The sequence below is a fragment of the Ptychodera flava genome, chromosome 1 (assembly GCF_041260155.1).
Source record: "Ptychodera flava strain L36383 chromosome 1, AS_Pfla_20210202, whole genome shotgun sequence".
Classification (NCBI taxonomy): Eukaryota; Metazoa; Hemichordata; class Enteropneusta; family Ptychoderidae; genus Ptychodera; species Ptychodera flava.
Genome location: NC_091928.1, coordinates 29806463 through 29828133, shown reverse-complemented (window position 1 = coordinate 29828133; position 21671 = coordinate 29806463). Strand labels below are relative to the sequence as shown.

General features: G+C 37.6%; 1 protein-coding gene across 5 annotated transcripts in view; it reads left to right on the top strand.

The window, feature by feature from the left end:
- Positions 1-21671, top strand: part of LOC139134905 (tumor protein p53-inducible protein 11-like) — a 137003-nt gene extending 115332 nt beyond the window's left edge. For all 5 annotated transcript variants that reach the window (XM_070701997.1, XM_070702005.1, XM_070702020.1 and 2 more), the window contains exons 2-7: positions 1175-1268; positions 9207-9265; positions 10809-10857; positions 11424-11523; positions 16601-16702; positions 17994-21671. In XM_070701997.1, coding sequence (XP_070558098.1) covers positions 1175-1268; positions 9207-9265; positions 10809-10857; positions 11424-11523; positions 16601-16702; positions 17994-18163 — 574 coding nt within the window. In that variant the 3' untranslated portion in view covers positions 18164-21671. The remainder of the gene's footprint in view (positions 1-1174; positions 1269-9206; positions 9266-10808; positions 10858-11423; positions 11524-16600; positions 16703-17993) is intronic.

Genomic DNA, 21671 nt, shown 5'->3' with positions numbered 1-21671 from the left:
TTCGGAGGTATTTTACAGGAAACATTGTTTTTTAATTTCGCCCTTTTACATGTACCAATTGATTGACTGTTGATTACTGACTAAATGGCTGCCTTAATTACCGATTGACCTACTATACTCACTAACTGACTGACTGACTAACTGACTGACTAACTAACCTTACTAACTGACTGACTGAGTGGCAGACTCCTGACTGGCCGACCAACCACATCACTGACTGAATTACTGACTGACCAACTTACTCAGTGAATGAGCTACTGTGACTGACTAAACGACCAACTGACGGACTCACTGATTTTAAGACTGATTTTCTAATAACCGACTGATTGACCGTGTGACCGTCTGATGACTGCCTGAGTGGCTGCCATATTTACCGATCGACCTACTCAGAACTAACTGACTGACTGACTTTACTAACTGCGTGTCTAAATGCCTGACTGGCTGTCTAATGACTGACCCACCAGCCGGATGACTGACTGACTGAAGTAACCCTTTGTGTGCTGTAATTTTTCACGCCAAAATTTAGAGTAACATTCTAACAATTTTTATGAATTTTTCTGTAATTTTTTAATTATCTTGGACCAAACGGACGTCTCATTTCATTAGCTACAGGTTTTCATCAAAATTTTGGCAAAATCCTGAAAAAAATTTGACTGGGGTAAATTTTATAAAGGCGACAAAAGTTGACTTTGGCGGTCAAAGGTTAATGAATTCATTCATTTGTTCATTACTGACAGGCCAACTTGCCCACTAACTGAAACGCTAACTGACATATTTAAGCAATAATGTACCCTCCCGTCTCATAGTGGACGAAAGCAAAGTTTTGTCAATGCCAGTGAATAAACAATATTGGGGATGATGTCACAAAATTCACTGGTATTGGCAAAGCAATAATATAATACAATACAAGGTAACTGATTGACTGATTAAATGTTCATTTATTCCAATGTCCCAATATTACCTATCTTTTCTTATCCTTCAAATTAGAAAAAACACGACAAGCCAGATATTCCGCCATATTCATCTGTAAAAATGATTTTAATCATGGAACGTCGAAGGGCGTGTGCATAGGTGCATATGCATAGTGTCCGTAGATGGAATACAGCCACACACCTCTTTTGTTGTTGAATCACATGTGTTTTAATACTTTTGTTTTATTAATTATGGTCTACAGAAAGCAAAGTAGTGGAGATCTCCAGAGCCGACTGAAGACGAGGAAATTACTCGGTGTCGGTGAAAGTGAAGACGGTTCGGTTCCTCTCTCAAAGGTAAGACAGTATCAGGACTCGATTCAAAGTAGAATTCGTCAAACCAAATGAACCAATGGGAGATGGCCCTCAAATCAACGGTGACACATAGTGTCGCCAATTCACGACCAACACCATCGTTTGTCTCGCACCTTTTTTCTCTCAAACTCACGTATGCCTGTATTTTTCCGTTAACTTTTATATCTTTATCACGAAATTCTTAGAAGCAGCTTATTTGAAAAAATACCCCGAGAGTGATATATTTCAGAGACCTACCCGTGCAATGGATACCCGGTAACAAGAATAGATATGGATAACCAGACAGGAATAGTACACATAAATACTCAGAGTTTATTACTAAACATCAAACCGTTACTTTTTCCACATCAATATAAGTGTCATTGATTCTTTGTCATACGTCCGACGAAATCGAGTGTATGACGCTATTCAATTGACACTCATACTGATGATGAAACAAGAGGCAGCTGATTTCAGAAAATAATCGATTCGACATGTACCAGTATCCAGCTCTCTATCAACAGACAAAATTAAATTTGATGGGTCCTATTCATTCTGCCGAGCAATTAATTTGAAAACATTGAATGTAATCAGACAGCATTGATAAGGCAAAAAACAAAACAATAAATTGTGCTGTTCCGATAACATGGATTTCAAAAATAGGGTGGGTAGGTAGGCAGGGATTTTTTTCCAAAATATTTTTATTTTTATTTTTATACATGCATTTGTCAGGGGTTCAGGTCGTCAAACACTGGCCACAACATGTCCAGAAAAACGTATCGTACATATAAAAGGAATGAAACATAAAAGACATCCTCGTTCAAGCAAAAATCAAACGCGAAGTAACGAACGCGTTATTTTACGGGTTTTTTTCCTTCTTTTTTCTACTTCCCTGTCTACGTAGCTCTAAAAAATTAGGGTCGGCAGGTAAAAAAAGGTAGGTCGGGTTATCGGAACAGCACATTTTTGTTCGGCGTAAAATAGTAGAACTCGCTAGCGAGGTGACATTATGTTCGCGTCTGTCCCACTTCTTTGATTACTAAATGAGTGACCTCAAATTCCAACAGCTAAAATATTTAAGACAGTATGAAATTGTATTAATTTATTTATTAATCAATTAATTAATTACTTTATTTTTTGTTTATTTATTTAATGTATCTTTATTCTTTAAGAAGTCTCTGTACTTCTCAAACTCTCCATTTCGATATCCGGAACATCGTGGAGCAACGACCTGTGTTGGTCAATTGCTTACGTACATCGACAGTCGCCATATCAACAGGTGAAAGCGCGTGATGTCTCGCTGCCGGGGCCACCCGCACTTTAACTGGTTGCCTCTGCAGCTAGTATTAAAATTTCATAGGGAATAAATGAATCTGGCACTTGAGAACTACGTAAAACTCAACATAATATTACAGCATCTCGCCCACATATCTCCGTTCTTCAGCGACCTTGAAATTCGATGTTGGTAACTCTCCAGACAAAGTTAATCATTACATTTTGTTTGTTCTGTGAATTGCTAGTGCAGTCTATGAATACCCTATGCTCATGACGCCAAACGTGAATATCTTAACGGTTACCATAGAACAATATAGAATATTACATTATCTTACCGTATCAGTCACGCCAATGAGTCGTTCTTAAGGGACGAGAATTAACGCAGGTCGTTCTAATGTACATAATTTGGAGACAGCATTTTGATCATAGCAAGAAAATCGGCGTGGTAACAAGTTAAATAATGCACTTAATTGCTAGAGCAGTGTAAATGCTTAGAATTTTGATTTTAGAACTGCCGTAATAGAGCATTTGGCTTTGCCTTCACGAAATCAGCGCTGTCACTTTTTGTCGTCTGCGTCGCTTCTACTGCCGTTCTTCGTGTCAACAATGTCCCTGCCACCGGATTTCCCTTCGAGGACGATCGCCGCTTTAGATTTAATTCTGCTTTCTCCATTGTTTGTGCTAAAACCACTGAGGAAACAGCCTTTACCGCCATACACACAAATATTGATACAATATAATAGCACTAACCCAACCCCCTTCGCATGCAGGTAACATACACTCGATTTGGGTACAATTTTTTCCATACAGCACTCATGTAGCGGCTTGTGCTATATGTCTATTTTACGTGACATATATCTCGTGTTTTCCCGTCTGCAGCGGAGATTACTGCTTAATTTTACGATAAACATCACCATCGTGAGGAAATACGGGTATGCGGATTTCCCTCCCTCTCTCTCTCTCTCTCTCTCTCTCTCTCTCTCTCTCTCTCTCTCTCTCTCTCTCTCTCTCCTATTACATACTCTCATACGCGCATATATGCGAATATATATATATATATATTATATATATATATATATTATATATATATATATATATATATATATATATATATGCAAATATATTGCATTATCTTTCTGTCTTTTCTAATTAGGCTGACCTATTTCAACTATTGCGTTTCCAATAATATGAGATGTTATTACGAGGTCAGACAGACGGTGTACGTGCTGTCAGGACTGTCACACTAACATTGATCCACCCTGGGGTGAATGCCCTGGCACATTGAACCATCGGGTGAAAGGTTACCTTGTTGATTGATTACAGCTGGTAATACAAATCTAAGTATATATTCTGTATATTTCCATTAGTAAGGATTCCGAGTACATCAGTTATTTTGTATCTAAATGCGTCCCCAGGCTCCCAATGCCCAGGGTGCACGCATCGATCGGGTCCTTGGCTCCATTTTATTATCTGAAAGACTGCCGTTCTGTGTCGGTCCTGGCAGGCAGGAGCATTGTCATTATAACATGTCAATGTTTGTATCCGTTGTAACAGCGCAATGCCAAAGGTCACCAATTTCTCAAACGCATAAATTCCAAGCTATGTCCGGCAGCACTCAAATGAACGTCAGCTGTACTCAGAGAAGGCCCAAAGGCTGAATAAGATCAATGTGGGCTGCAATTTAAGACTCGGAGCGAATACATGATAAAACATATACCAACAACCAATTTTCTTTTTAAGAGTATCGTGATTACCGCCGACTAGTAAGTAGTCTTAAAATAATTCAGACAGGCTCGTATATTGTACATAGATCCACGGACTGTGATAGATCCAATCAGAATCTGGGGGATTACGTTGACGTTTCAAATACAACGTCTACGTCAGAGTTTGTAATTTGGTCTAGATATAGTGAGTATCGACAAGGTACTAACGAAGGTGCAAATTCCTTTTCTCTCGATAAACTATACTTGACAAGTTAAAAGAACAAAGAACCGATCAGTTTTGAAGGTACTTCCTGTCACTCACAACACAAACACATGACGTATGTATGTATGTATGTATGTATGTATGTATGTATGTATGTATGTATGTATGTATGTATGTATGTATGTATGTATGTATGTATGTATTTATGTATTCATGTATTCATGTATCTATGTATCTATGTATTTATCTGTGTATCTGTGTATCTCTGTATGTATCTTTGTATCTATGTATGTATCTATGTCTGTATCTATGTAAGGTATGAAAATTATGTAAAGTATGTACAGTATGTATATACATTTACGTTTGGTGCATTATGCGTTTATGAATATGGTATTCATTTAAAACAAACTGAAGAGATGATGCCGCATAAACCAAATTTGCAAGATAATAAAAAGTTCATCGAAAATAAATCCACTTTAAGCAATTTGACCCAAAGCATGCATGGAATAGTGATCTTGTTTGGTATAGGTACAAACACACAATCCTTTAAAATAATAGTCACGTTATGACCTATATTGGAACTTACAGCGAGGCAAGTCGTATGGAACTACTTGCACTCATCACTACAATTGTGATGATTCTGTTGTGGTTAATACTGCAATATGTAGGGAATAAGCTCTGATGGATATGGACAAATCAAAAGTCTGTAGTAAAAGAGCCAGAGATATACAGACTCTTATACATGGACTTAAAGATGCAGAGGTTTAATGATGGATAAATCCTTTTGAAATAAACAGTTCTGCATTATGTACGGCGAGCCTTTTGTTCGCCATGTAACAATACTCACCCCCTTTCCTGTAGAGCTGATCATATCTTTCATTGCAAACAGTTGACATCATTTTGCTTACCTCCAGAGATCAACTATCATTACATAGTTTTACAAAGGTTATGTCTGTTCTAATATTTTTACTGAGAACCTTTCTATACACCTAGCAGTAACTCGAAAACAAGAACGACATATCTACGGCACACTTTGGACAATGCTCAAACATGACCTGTACAATTGCCTTGCTGTATATAACAGCAATGAGAAACGCCTAAGAAAGAATAAAAAGAGATATCCCACTGGAAAATGATAAAATTTACAGTACTAGATGAAACCATGATATTCGTTATGTTGATTCTTGCAGAAGGCTTACAAACGCAGCTTAAGAATAAGAATAACAATGATTGTATATGTTGTTTGAAATCACGTCTTTGAAAATTTTATGAAGAGTATCGATCATTCTTTTTTTATTTCCCCGGAAAAGCCATATTTATTGATAGTGTTGAAGAAAAATCGACACATCACAATCCCCGCTGCGCAGTTGAAAATTTGTCCTTCAGGTGTGTCGTCTTCAGGAGACAATCGTGAAGCGAACAACATTTCACGTTCCAGTTGATTCATAGGTACTGCCAACGTAATAGACTCTCTTTCCTGCTACCATGGCAACACGGAATGGCCGCCGATGCGAAGTCGGTAATAACGTGAGACCATAGCCAGGAAGAAATGTAATTGTGTCGCGTATTGAATTTCCTTTTTGAAAATTGAGTAATTACAACTTCTGAGAAGGACAATTACTCCACATTACGACGAAATAACAATTATACAGTCAGAAGCTGGGGTATCCCTACGTTTAAATCTGCAACTATTTCGAATATGTGTGGGAGCTGTATATATGTACTGTGTAATCTACTCGTACAGTTATGAATAATAATGACAGGTCGCTAGAAAATTAAGATTTCTATTCGGGAGAGAATTCACATAGGTAACTTAAAGGTGGTATTTTGGCAAGCTGTTCGTTCCAAAATAAATTTAGATGAACAAAAGACCTGAACGTTCTTCAATTCTATAACCGCACTGGCCAGATGTTCTCAAACGTGTAATATTTGCCGAGGTCTCTTTCACAGTTTGATAATTCAACTTCAGTAATCAAACTTCAACGACATTTTGACAAATGTATTTTCGTCGATTGTCGTCATAAATTATGCACGCACAGACGTGAAACATAGGAGGCATCTCTTTTGAGGTGATAGTGTCAAGAACGTGGGTGGGACTTAACATTTATCTCAAAATAATGATGTAAATTATATACTAATCCAAAATGTCAGGTATTCTTGCAGTTTGCAAGCAAAGCAGCAAAGGGACCGCTTTTTATTTTTGTTTTGCAAATCATAATACATTTTCAGGATTACCACCCTGTACTTAAGAACGGCATCCGCCACTTTGAATCATTAAAATATAAAATTTCGGAAAGTTTGTTTTAAGTGATGTATATGTTTAAATTTTTCAGATGAGTTTCTTGTGAAGGGTTCTGATATTTGGCAGAAGAAAGTGATACCCAATCTTTTCACCACCATACAGTCCCCTTGAACATGTCAGTTCGTCATGAAAATCAGAAATTTTGTAAATTGGATTAAATCTAACGAGGCGAAACGAATGACGAATTTTTAATACAGAATATGCTTCAGTGTGTTTCAAATGAGGAAAACGGGAATGAATGAATGACAGAATAAATGAATGCATGCATGAATAAATGAATTGACGGATGAAAGAATAGATAGTTGGATCATTGAACGAAGAAACGAACAATGAATAACAATAAATAACTAATTTGGGATAATTCGATGGTGAATTAATGTCGATTTAATCTGCAAATGTAAGCTCATCTGCTTTTCTTTTACAATTATACTCTTGTTTTTATGAGTAATTTGTAATATTGCAACATTCAGCTACTAGGCATTTTTGAGAAATTTGGAAAATGTGAAGATCCAATTATCCCAAATTAGTTCCAATCGTGTTTAAGTTTGATCGAATGAATTTGTTAATGAATGAGTGGATAAATGAATGATTGAATGAATGAATGAATGAATGAATGAATTAATTTATTGTTACCCTAAATTAATATGATATTTTGTTAGTGAAGGTATATTTACAGCCCTGAACTAGTCATACTAAATTAGCTACTACCTATAGATCAAGATCAGTTAACGTGTCTATTCAGTGAATAAAATGGACACAAATTTATTTATGGAGACAAGCTCTTAGCGGGAACAAACGAAGACTTAACCTTAGAGCATGTTGGATTTGTTGACAATAAATAACCACTAGATACATTTTCCCATAACATGAATAATGCAGGACAGCTGTACAGGACACAGAACATGATTTTTCTTAAGGGTACTTCATAATTGCAAACGGGTGCAGGTAGATTACGTCAATGTAGGGATCATAAATCCCGGGCGTTTAACTGAAGCCTGAACATGGTTACTTTACGCTTAAGGTAGTATGCACCTCGAAAGTGAAAGACTTAAACTTTTGATCAAATTTTCCTCAACGAAATTTTCAACCAGTCCCTTTCTGAGCACAGTACATAGTTTAGTACTAAAGAAGTAAATTACCTAACATTTACCAATATATGAAATTAAAAATGAGAAATGGTCGCTAGCCCTGTGTTAACTCTATTGACAAAAATGAAATTTTCGATTTTCACAAAACTAAGACGGAGAAAATTTTTCTTGCCTCAAGAGATTTAAAATTAGCCCCCACAAGTGGTAGATCAGAAAAGAATTGTTAAAATTTGAGAGTCCGAATATCTGTCCCCAAGGCGCATTCTACCTTAATAAGCTTGCAAGTTTGCAACTTCGTGTAAACATAGAATTGAGGAGGGAAAAAATAAATCGATGGCTCCCCAAATCCTTGCCTCCAGATAATGAACCTCAACACATCGCTAATTCATTAAGATCAGCCAATCCAAGTATCAGCCAATCCCAGCATCTGATTCTTCCTACTTGGGACAAGTGAAACAAGTACACCCATCGGACAGGCAAGCCTCTCAAATGTCAAACCTTGCTATGAGTAGATGCAGATGTCATCGATACATCTGGCACAAAAGAGTACTGTCATTTATAAGCAAATAATACCAAGGACGTGTTTTTCGTCGACTTTTACCTATAACCTTAAAGCATCACAAAATATGGTATATCCAATATCCTATGGTACCAAGCTGGTTAGATAGGCTATAATATATAGGCAGATAATAAAGCGCCATGAAATGTTTGTGTCAACTGAGTAACGATATTAATGAACATGCTACACCCTCAACTTTATATTCTAAAATGTTCATACAAATTCTCTCTCTCTCTCTCTCCTCTCTCTCTTCTCTCTCTCTCTCTCTCTCTCTCTCTCTCTCTCTCTCTCTCTCTCTCTCTCTCTCTCTCTCTTTCTCTCTCTCTCTCTCTCTCTATGTATATATAATTTCGGAAGAGTTGAAATATTTTATGTATATTTCTCCATATTTTATGTAAAATTGGTCAGATAGTCAAATTCAGCAAAAATGTGTCTGAACACAATACATGTACATTTTGCTCGGAAGATCAACAAAATCTTCCTTTCGAAAGAAATCTGTAAAAGTGATATCCTTGAGAATAATATGTCATACATATAATGATGCAAGAGGTTAATAAATATTTGAACTAAGAGACCAATCATCCTTTGCTTTGTACTGGCATAAAGGAATATTTTGCACTTTATCGCGCATGCCTAATTGGTGCATTAATTACTAAAGGCACTCTTCAGACCTTCGTCCCAGTGCTCAAATACGCTTCACAGGCTTTTACAAATGACTATTATCGAAATACAGCGTTAGAAGAATGCTACGTATCTTGTTTGAAAACATAATTTTTGTTTCTTTTTTTCAGATTCATCAAATACTCGGTAGCGATGACCATTGCATGTTGACAATACCACCAGGCCTTAGGTAAGTTACTTTAGTAAAGTCGAGCAGCAATAACCTTTCCAACGCTTTTATGTAACAGTGAGAACCTTCTCAAAGAAACATAAGCAATAAGAGAGAGAAACTGTGCTCAAAGGGCAGCCAACATTCCTCTTTCCGATCCCGTATAAAGTCTTTTCGCTCCAGGGTGGGTAACTTGTGTCATTTGTGGCTGATGCTACCCTTGACAATGCATTCGTCGCCGTTCGAAACATAAGACACCAAACTGTTTTTGTACTTTATATTATATTCAACGGGGCAATGTACACGATTATTGGCGATCGATTGACCATCATTAAGCAGTTTATTTTTCACGAAATGCATGTGGTAACTTGCAAGCATGTGACCAAATTGATGCAACGAAATAAATTTCATAGCAGCTGGAATACGGAACCTGAGTTACTACTCGGGTTAACTTGCGCATATTATATGATGAAAGCAACGTAACCTTTTATGTCCTTTATATTTCAATTTTGGTTCACTATGAATGACATCAGTTCAGACGTCCGCTGCTGACGCGAAAGATACTATCGTGAACATGCAAATACAGAACAAAAACATCAATTAGTAAGAGTATGTTGTCCATTGTTCGCAAGAGTTATCTGGGGTTTATCGTAATTCGTGTTGAAATATACAAAACGGATTTGCCGATTTGGCATTTATTACTAAGTTTTTCATTTAAATAGACAAGATTTCATGTTCTGGTACAACGTAAAGAAATAGGTTTATTCACTTCCTGCATGTCAATGAGTATTTTCGTCTTTAAATTGCCAGAGGGTCCCTGTGACACTCTGCGCTAGTGGTATTCGTTTATGACGACGAAAAGGGATTACATGTTGTGGCGTTTTCAATCCTTTATCCCAGCTCATCGCGTACTGGCCTCACTTCTAAAACTGATGCATTCTCCTTGATAAAACTCTGGTTTACACGGAGTGACATGATGACAGCGAAGGGATATTAAAATAACAGCATTAGATCTCATAAGTCTATTAATAATTTCACTTTCTCTGTTTTGCATATCTTTGTATGTCTGTCTTTCTGTCCAGCTGTGTTCTCTTTCTCTGTGTCTCTAAACACAAGTATTTTATCACCATACCTGAACTTGTTATCATAACATCGACTACTTTATGGATCCTCTTTAAAGGTATACAGTCACCTGTAATCTAAATATGCCCATATATGGTCAAAGGGGCGTTCCTTGGTATTCAAAATGCCATTGTAAGGGCGCTGTTTTTAAAAGGCGGACACCCGCTTAAAATCTGTGATTGGTTAGATTTTCTCTTTCCATGGTAACTGTGGCAAAATTGGAACAGGTTACAGTATACCTTTAATTCTTGGAGACTATCAATGTACTTTTTATTGAACAAGCGCAATATCCAAGTGATATAGCAGGAGAAAAATCTCTTTCAGTAGATTGCGCTTTGTAAGATGAAATCTACCTTACGCACATAAACCCAGACAAAGTGTTATTCCTTGCAGCTTCGAAAATAAGATAATATCTCTTGTGTTCGTTTTATACTCAATACAGAATATGGCTCCTCTTATCGGCTGGTATGTTTTCAATAGTGTCCTTAATGGTGAGTGGAAATCATTCATTTTCGCACAATTTCCTTCGGGCTTTACGTTTCGTGTTCACCGTCTCTACCTTTCATTATCATGTTCATGTGCTGAACAAATACTCTCGCTTGTAAGAAAGAAGGGGGTTCGTCAGTACAGAAATGCAGAACAACGTAAAATGAAAAAGAACAGGGGCGTACATCATATGAAGGTACAGAAATATGATAATATCTGGTGACGAATGAAGTATCCATATTTTTTTTGCGTTTGGTAGCGAAATGTCAAATGGATTAGAACAAACACGAAAACTCAGCAAGATTCATTGGCGACGTTTTGTATAGTAGCCCCGGAGAAAAGTTTATCAGACACAAAAAGGGCTGTTTGTCATCTCCGCGCGCGTTGAGCTCAAGTACCTGCTTCGTGCTTCTTTGTGGACTTCGCATGAAAAAGTCAAAAACAAGTAATGATATATATTCTTATCGCATATGATATTGTCATATTTCCGTCAATCACTGTTACATTATTCTGCATAATTTTTGACATCTAACTGCATTTCTAACTTTTAGTTTATTTTACTGTTACCTAGACGTTGCTGTTTCCAGGGTACATGTTTGATGTGTCGCTGGATTGTGAAAAAAGTTATGCGTACGCACTTCCCGGTAGGCTTTACGGAGCAGCCTTGCTAGGTAAGTACTGACACGCATACAAATCTAGTGCATACCGTGTTGGTTTAGTCAAAACAAGTCCATAAGTGCATGTTATTTTAGCTGCCTCGAGCCGTGTTGTGACGTATAATCGCGATGATATTTGTCAACTCGAATATATGTGATTTGCATATTTTATGGACGGGAACCTTAATGCTGTGCCCTTTTATTAGCGCGTCCTGTATGGGTTATTTAGCTAAATCATAGCAAGGACTCATGAACTTGCTATTTCCGTATCACGTCACCAATCATCAATGATTACACTTCATTTTAAATATATCGATAAGTTTGTTATTTTCACGGTTACTTCTTGTAAAAAGAAATGATGTCATCGCAAAAAAGTAAATCGATTTGAAATATGGAATTAAACGAGGGCCTAGACTTAGCAGTCTAATATTGATAACCCACTTATTTTGAAAATTGATTTTTTCGGTAATACCATAATCACAGAATAAATTTTCTATACATTAGATCAAGTGGATTTACATAAAGTTCTTTTCTTCATTTATCTTTTAAGCATAGAGCAAAGGTTTATGTTACATTTCCCTAGCAATTTTACATTTACATTAATGGATACACTGACCGAGGGTTCAGATATTGCATATACCCCGCGTAACTTTAGAGGGCGTGGCCTACATCTGAACACCTTGTTTGGATAAAGTCAAGCGTGTCAAGGAAATGTGGCAAGATCCCAACCTCTATATCTATAATTTCACCAGTGGAGTGCATTTTCCAATCAATCCTTACAATTTGCGACCAAAGATTTAAAGCTATACCATGCATGTTGACAATGCTAACTTATGTGTGGAATATGATCAGGTCTGAAAAAGCAGTCGTCTAATACTATAGAAGACTACTTTATTACTAAACTAATACTAGACAGTGGCTTCATATAGTGAAACATAACACTTGGGTGAGAGACCGTGCAATATCGGCGTGGAGTCCGGTTACGTGAAGTGTCTCTGTTGAAAGGTAGAAATGTTTCTGATTATGGAAGGCGAGGTTTCTCATTGATAAACAGTTTTGGAGGGTAAGGTCTTTAAGTCACGAGATAGCCACATGATGGACTAAACACATTGCCGTATAGCAGATTGAAGCTCTGGCTGGTAGAATAAACAGTGATAGGAAGCGGTGCCTCAGAGCTGAATCTTAGAAGGAACGTCATCTAAGTGTCTACAGTAAGACAATGAACTAATAGTGACGTAATGCAAGAATATATTTCCTAACAACTTTCGCTTCCAGTCAACGGCGTGCCCTATGTTTACGTACAGCCTGGTAGAACACTAAATCTCAGCTTGATCATAAGACGACAGAGATAATTCGGTAACTAATTTGCTTGAGGTGCACTTAGCGAAACACGTGACGTTGCCCTTTCGGTATTTTCTTAGAAGTGCCAGCAAAAATAACAAAGACAAAGTTTCAGATACATTTGTTTGTTTGCTGGAGTGATGTTCTTTGATAGTATTTCAATCAAGGCGGAATTGCAAGTAAGTGACACCCTCTTCCAGACACTAATATACCAAAACAGCATTTCACGAATTTCAAACATAATTTTGTAAAAATGTAACTTGTCTTTACGACACATATTTTCATCGTAAAGTTCACTTGAAAAATAGGCTGAACCATTATCTTGCGACCTGCTTGGTTTAAGCAGCGAATTCCAGAGCAGTGGTAGGTGTGTGGATGTGACCTCCACCCCCTCTCCCCAAGCATCATTTGAGCATTTGATTGCCCACTTCTATCAAGAAATGCAACCGAACGGTTAAAGCCCGATCAGAGCGGTAATGGCACAACCATTAAGGGAGAGCAGGCAGCCCCCTCATCGACGCTAATGACTCTGCCAGATCAACAAGGCCTTGTAGTTCGGTCACGACTCACAATTAGGAGTGGGCTGTGAAATCGTCTGGTGCATGTGCGGCGATTTCGTTGATTGCAACAGATAAGCGATCGAGTGTCATTATCGTAACACGTGCATTATCGACAAAGGGATGTTTTCCAAGAAATCACTGAGTCGCGGGCAGTAAGTAGGCAATTTGGACCGGTCAATAAATCATGTTACCCGCTGAAAAGAATCCGCGAAAGCCACCGGCTGCGGCAGGCAGCCATTGTAATTTCCCGGATGTAATTATCCAATTTCCTTCTAGTAAAATCACAGAATCGTTTCAAGAAAATTTAAAAATCTTGTCTGGATTAAATACTTTAAGGGTAACAGTATTAATTGAGTTTAGATTTTCAGGTACGGACGAAACTGCAAGTCGTGTTACAGTATATTTAAAAGCTGCATTTTCGGGCAATAGCATAAATGAAATCTTCCTTTTCGTTCGCCAAGCTCTTAGAACTAAAGTGAAACCAGCGGGGGGGAAAAAACACGTGACAAAAAAGCTGTGTCTTATCTTAGAACGCAAAGTTTCATGCTGTCAGACGTTTTGAGAGAACGTGGTGATATGACGCACAAAATTTTATACAGGTCTACACAAAACCACAGCGTGTGCAGCTTTGCATAGACACTACAGCTGCGGTTACAACGAAATGTCTTTTTGACATTTACTGAAGATTTCGTTTGCAATAACATCTGATTCTTTCCCGGCAGTGTCATTTTTTAGACGCCGACTATGAGTCTGTCTTGCCGAATGCAAAATAGCGCTGAACAAAGATCTTTAATCTACTAGTATTGAAGATCATCTATGATTTATGGCAAAATATTCTTTATATTCATATGTAAATTATGATAATGTCGAAAACGTGCTTTGTCGCCGCATAAGCGAATTCGAGAATTTTGTTAATCATTCCGTTTTACCGTGTTGAATAAACGCAGTTTCGAAATAACAATTAACAGGAGATTTTCAATATCAGGTGTTACCGTTGTGCTGATAAAAATCAATTAAACATATGGGAAATATTTAGAAAGCCAAAACATTTAGCATAATACCACTTTAATGATTCAGGACTCGGTTAATTGTGTATCTAAATATTGTGACGTCAGTCTTCATTTCTTCTTGAGCATATTGCATTTTTACAAAGACGAGTCTAGATTTTTAGATACTCTGTAGTTGGCGCCAGTTCTCGCGGACACTGCTACCGTCTGCGCGCCTCGCTCTTCTGCTGATAAAAAATATTCCCGCGCTTTTGAATGGCAACACGTCGCTTCCATTTCGTAATGGCGTCACCTTTGTTCCAGATTCGTTTGTGCAAAGTCTGAGGTTGGGCATACTGTATCCGTGCAATAGTGTCCTCAATCATGACTAGTTATGTCATGAATTGCTCCAATTTGAAATCGAATGACTCCATACAGTAGACTGACAGTAGTGAAAACGTTCGTTTAATTTTCAATATATATATATATATATATATATATATATATATATATATATATATATATATATATATATTATATATATATATATATATATATATATAAAGATATTGTTGCTCATTTTCTAAAGCACACTCAAAATGTTGAAATGTTGACAGCGTTGTATGTCAATGCAAGCCGTCGCTTAAGCCTTACGTATGATCAAGTTACCATTGATGAGACATGCTTTTGTAATATTGCCCTCCATCCGCCCTGTGTTAACTCGTTAGATAAAAATCGATTTTCGATTTTCACAAAAGTAAGACTGAAAACTTTACTTACTCCAAGGGCTTCAAAAAAACAAATGGATGATCAGAAAAAATGGAAAAATTGAAATTCCGAATATGTGTCCCCGAGGCGCATTCTACCCTAACGGTCACCTTGCCACAACATTTATACTCGCCTCAGCTATATGCATGGTTTGTGGTGTAAATATATTTCAAAATTTAAAGCTCTATTAGCAGTTACTTTTTATGATCTTCCAAATATGTTTCCCTTGCCGACAATGAAGTTTGTTGTTCCTCTCCTAATATCATGTCCAAAAGCCTTCTGTGCAAACTTTCAACTTTTTTCCGACCGTATATATGCAATGTCCAATAACAAGTTGCCAATTCAATTCTAGGTAGAATGCACCATGGGGACAGATATTCGGACTCTCAAACTTTTACAATGTTCTTTTGATCTATCACTTATGGGAGCTCATTTTGAAGCTTATGGGGTTAGAAAAGTCTTCATCGCTTAGTTTTGTGAAAATTAGGAATTTCATTTTGCCTATAGTGATAACTCAGGGATGGCGGCCATTTTGAATTTCACATATCGGTAAATACTTGGTAATTTGTTTGTCTAGTACCAAATTTGTCTGGTAACTCCCATTTTCATTCTCCATTTCGAAAGACAATGCTTTAAAGTTTGCTCAATGAGAGTTTGAGCAAAGGTTTAAGTCTTTCATTTTCGAGGCGTCAACTACCTTAAGTCCAGACAGGCATTAATATGTCAACGCCAACAAAGTAAAGTAAATGTATCTTCGTGGCTAATGACTCTGTATTTCAATATAACTTCAATGAGAAGGAGAATATGAATGAGTTCGTTTTATAGAACAAAGAGGCTGAAAACATTCATTTCAAAATTTACAACTGTTGTCCATCTAACACAATTTACAACAGTCGTCATCTAAAGATGTTTCACTCAACTGATGAGAAATAGTCAAGTAAACCATTCCCAATAAAAAAGGCCCTGCATGATGGCTTTGGAACATCAATAGGTGTATATTATGACTCAAAGCGGAAACCCATAGTCAACTTCACCTTGCTCCGCCAAATTAATGGAAACCTGCTCGTGTAGCTAGCGCCTACGTCATCATACATCGGGAACAAAACGTTTCAAGAATACATTATTGAAAGGCTGTTTTATGTTAAATCTCTAGTCCTTGCCATCTACATCATCGTGGGACGACATCAAAATGTGATCAATTCGCACAGGGAAGGATGAAATTTGTAGGCAGAGAAATTTACACGACCGTCTTGTCACGTCTCACTCCGTGATTACTACCAAAATCCAAACCATTATCCTTAACTCATTATATTTCCAAATTATGTTCTGTCACATTCAAATGCAGCATCAGTGTGATAAATAGTATTATGTCCATCAAGCCAGTCAATATGGGCAAAGGTTGACCTCTTGATATTTAATTTATTTCCTCCTTGTCAGGTTTGTCCATAGTTCTGTGGAGCGCTGTCAACACAGTCAGCAAACACGTCATGCGTTGGTGTCTACTCGCACAGTCTGTGTACTTTTCTATTCAAATTTTAGGTGAGTACGTTCAGACGGGAACCGAATCACTAATCAAAGTCTGTGGCATTCTTTTTTCCGTTCCGTTCCAGAAATAAACCAGAATGATGCAAATTACAGGCTCTGGCAGGGAAACATAATCTCCTTTCGCTAGATCCAATTGCATTGAGGAAATTTCAATCGATCTGTTTTCAATTTGCTTGGGAATTACCTGTCTTGTAAGTCGGCAATATTAGCTCTCGAGTCAGCCAACAGACAAGCACCGAGAGTATTTGTGATTCTTTCTTGAAGGGCTTAGCGCAAATCACATTTTAATGATGGTGTGTTAATACATCGAAATGACAGAGCGAGCACACGGTTTTCCGAAAAAAATGGAATGGAACAGAAGTATTGATATCATTTCTTGCTCTTGATAGAGATGGATTCTACCTTTCATTTTCCAAACGTTTGATCTTAAAATTTCAGAAAGCAGACCCTTATTAGCTTATCGATTCAATAATATAGTTTAACATGCATGCTACGCATTCTAGATAGATAGATAGATAGATAGATAGATAGATAGATAGATAGATAGATAGATAGATAGATAGATAGATAGATAGATAGATTTTCAGTACATAAGCTAAGAAGTTTACATGCAGCGAAATCACTTCGAGTAGTATATAACTTCAAGCAATATACCGAGACACCGTCACCGTGTTCGCAGATATATTCTGATGCTCTTACCCTGCAAGATTTTGATTTGAAAGTCGTCTTCTCAGTTTTAAACTTTCTATCATGAATTGTGTTTCATGTTTTTTTAGCTCGATTCCCCGTGACGGTTTCATTACTTCTCAGTCGTGCACGTTAAAATATTATTGCATTAAAATGATGGGATACGGATTTAAAGGTTTCTTCATCCTCAAAGAGCGGACAGTCGCCATACATCAAACTCAACTATCCACCATATATTTAAATCGAATTTTGTACATGCCAGATCACAGGATAACTAACCCCCAGTTACATTCATTTAAAGCTGACTGATGATACGTTTCATTCTGTATTATTCAAGAAACTTTATGAACCTTTCAAAAACAGCAATTTATTTATTAATCCTGTTTCATCCATCTTTCTGCCCAATTTTACTGTGTCTTTGTTATTGACATGACAATATATTCGCGTTTGTTGAGCTGTTTGTGTTTCTGACTCCCCAGTGCATTAGCCAGTCTTTTAATCACATTCATCATTTTTATCATATTGATTACATTTTGTCTGTCTGTTGTTGTCTTTACTGGTCTCTGTTTCTGGTTTTGCTTTTTTCTCTCATTTTCAGTGACTGCTTACACACTCTGGGAAACCGACGGTTACACTTTTTGGACGAAGCTTGTCCTCCTGTCCCGCGTTCTATTTCTAGCCACCTCCCTCTTCTTCTACGTGGTTCTATCCGGGGTCAAAGGTCTTCGACGGGTCAGGTCTGCCAGTGATCTGGATAAATCGTCCTAGATACAGAACAGGTGAAGAAGTCAGTTGCTAGCTGCAAGATAGGTCAAAGTTCAAATGACAATTTTGATAAAAAAAGAGTGGACTGTTTTATGCCATTTAAATCGATGTTTACTTTCTTTGATGATCACAAGAACTGTTATTTGTATCTAGACATCTCGATTTCATATTATGTATATTTTCTCGTCATATTTGATTACAAAAAATCAATAACTTCGAGCCTTAGAGCGCTATGAAAACTCAGAACTAGTGCAGAGTTGCTCAGTCCATTTTGCGACACGTGTGGCGTGCGAACATGATATGGCGCACGTTGACTTTGTGAATGCTGGTTTTCATTTTTCCGCGCCAAATGTTTGAGACAGCAACGATCACGTCTGAAATTATGATGCGCAACACTTTAACAGACCGTTATATTTCCCCAGTGTTCACGCAAGCTCCGTTGTTCCACCGAAGCCGCATAGCGGCGCTCTAAATTGAAGAAGAGTTATGGCTCCGCCACATTTACCGAAATACCTTGTTTGTTTTACCAATATGTGGTTAATCACCGCATATTTGTAAAAGAAAGAAGAGTGGCGTAGAGGGCACTATGATGTAACTAAGAAGATACATATTTTCATATAAAAATCAAAGAATGAATATCAAAAGTAATTGAATTTAGTTTCATCTTCTGATTTTGGCGAAAAAAATAGGTCCATGCAGCCTTGCCTGAATAGTATCTGTACACGGTATGCGTGGAAATATAAATGCGCATTTGTTATGTCACCGATGGCGGCGCGGTGTCCCAGGCCACGGATTTGTGTGGCGATGAATCCAACAATATCGCACCGCTCTTGGCGACGAGGTTCAAGTTCAAGGTTATGAATACATCAGCTGCACACGCGCCCATACGCAAACTGAAAAGCAGCGTTTTCGAAGGCTTCGTCAAATGGACTTTGTAACTCTTCAATTATTTAGCTTTATATAGCTTAGTAAACCATTTAAAATAATGTTTCAGTTTTCGCTGGACTTCACAAAAAAGGCTAGAAACGATGGTTAGATAATGAAGCTACTATGTATTTAGATTCTAATAGGTTTATTCTTATTTTTGAAGTTTTGTTGAAATTTCTTGAAAGGGACAGCAGTTGTATCTTTCTAGTGTACAGTAAAATGATACTTCGGAAACGGAGAGCAACAGTAAGTCTTGAGAAATTTTTCCGTTGGAATTTAAATGGCGCAAAGTCCCCATAATCTACACATCTTGGTCTCTCTCGGGCAAATTAACTATGCCCTACTCAGTTTTTGAAAGGGATACAGTTTCAGCTCGCAACGTGAATTAGAAAAACTCAATCCTGGATCAAAAATATGGTCAAATAATGGAAGGTCTTGTTCACTTTATCCTTCTTAAAATGCATCGATGTCTCCAAAACTAAATTCCAGGCCCGGACCTTTATTTAATTTGAGCAATACACGCTGCACGTGGTGAATGATCAAGCACTGTTGTTGTTTCGGAGTTGTGACAGTGTTGGGTCAATCACTTGTTGCAGATGTTACACGGACTGTGTAACATGAACCACGTGACACTTCAAAGTTACTGCTGCTATACCTCTCAATGAAAATCATCAAGGTCAGACTCTGACATTTATTTCGCGCCATGACTATAAACTCTAGATTTAATCTTCGATTAAATTTTTTCGAATCTTTGCACAGACTTGTCTCTGTACATTTACATATCACGGGTTGCGATAATTGTTACGTATTTGGAAAAAGAGAGAGCGCTTTATCGTTATTAAATGTCTTTGTATACTGGTATTTGAAAAAAAAATACACTCGAGAATTTTATTCTTCAATTAAAAATGTAGATATAGTGTATGTACTTAAATATTGAAAAGTACACATTATCGGTCAGGTTAAGCAAATTTTCAGAAAGTAAATGGGTCTATTTTTTTCTCTTTTCGTAACCTATTGTATTTTATGACGCGTATAGTATAAGTATATTTTGGTTTAACGAAAACGGATGCGCCGATCGCAATCGCTCTGTAGTAGGTGCGAGATTGCGGTTAATGGGTAAGCCCGCGTTGTAACGCCTGACAGACAACATCAGATATGATCTTGTTTTGGTAAAATAGATTGGTTAAGTCGCCTTGAAAATTTACATCAAGCATCTGTACGTGCCGCGCCGTCGAGTGCCATCGTCCCCGGATGCAACCTTCGTCTTTGTCTCCATGGAAACCGGAAGCCGCCAATCGAGCGAGCGATCGAGCCAGTAAGATTTCCGAGTGTCCAGCCGTGCTATAACAAGCGGCAAATTAACCCGATCTACGAAATCAGAGCAGTTTTCCGAGAGGGCGAGAGAAGCGAAAACTGTCCACCGAGTGTGCATTTCTTGATTATCGTTAATTAGCTCAAGTCAAGGTACGAGGTGGACGGGCGGTCTACGTGTCGTTGACACCCATTAGTTCAGTCACCGTAGATTTTTCTCCAGGTCGGTCGCATGTCACGTCTTTATACTTGAGAATGAATGCATGTAATAATGAGCAAAACAATATATTTGCGCATGCCAATCACACGTACGATATATACGCATGCGCGTGTTGATATCCACTTCTTACAAGAGACGTGCATTACACTAAAGTATCGTGTTTCCATGGAGTTTTGTCTCTGCAAAATCTATAACTTTAATCATTGACAGCCGTTCCGTATCTGCGACTGTAAAATATTAATTAACCGGGTGCTTTGAAGTCCAATGAGAGGAAAGCAGTAGAGATCTGCAAGCCGACAGCGTATCTGTTATCACTCCTTTTTGCCGGGTGACTGGTTTATCCGTTTGAAATGACAAAAAATGCCGAATCAGTAGGTACGATACGCCCGGTTGCATTTGGAATTGTACGCATATCACATTTATAAGATTCAGTACACGTGGTCACCTTTTCTATGATGCATAATGAGCTTGTGCCGTACATGTTGTTCGTGAGTAATAAGTCTCGATGCCAAATGCATGCTTGTATGTCATACGTATTCTGACTACCACGACGATGCCGTTAATTGTATTTCACCTCTTCTCTCCGACTATCGAAAATAATAAAAAAGCGAAATTTTTTCCTCTATTCTCGTACCTCGGTTTTGCCGAACTTTCATGGCTGAGAAAAATCCTGCAGCCCCTAACAATCAATGGAAGCAAACGAGCAAATGAAATATTGTTGACACCTAAATATGACTGATTATACTATTTAGAAATTGCGTTTATTTGTGAGCCTTCATTTCTATGTGAAAATATGACGAGAAGAACGTAAAGAGCATGGAAGTTTCGGCTACATCTGTCTCCATTAGCATTTAAACAAACATTCTATCCTGACTAGTGTAGGCGGTGTGCTTATGCTTCTGACCGATGAGGGCGCTCTCTTCTTTGCTGTGTACCGTGCCTTGACCCACGCAAAATTAATACGTACAAATGGTTTAATATGGTACTAAAAAGAGATATTTTCGACTTGTATGTGATTTTCTATTGTTAAAATAAACATGTTTATGCACGATA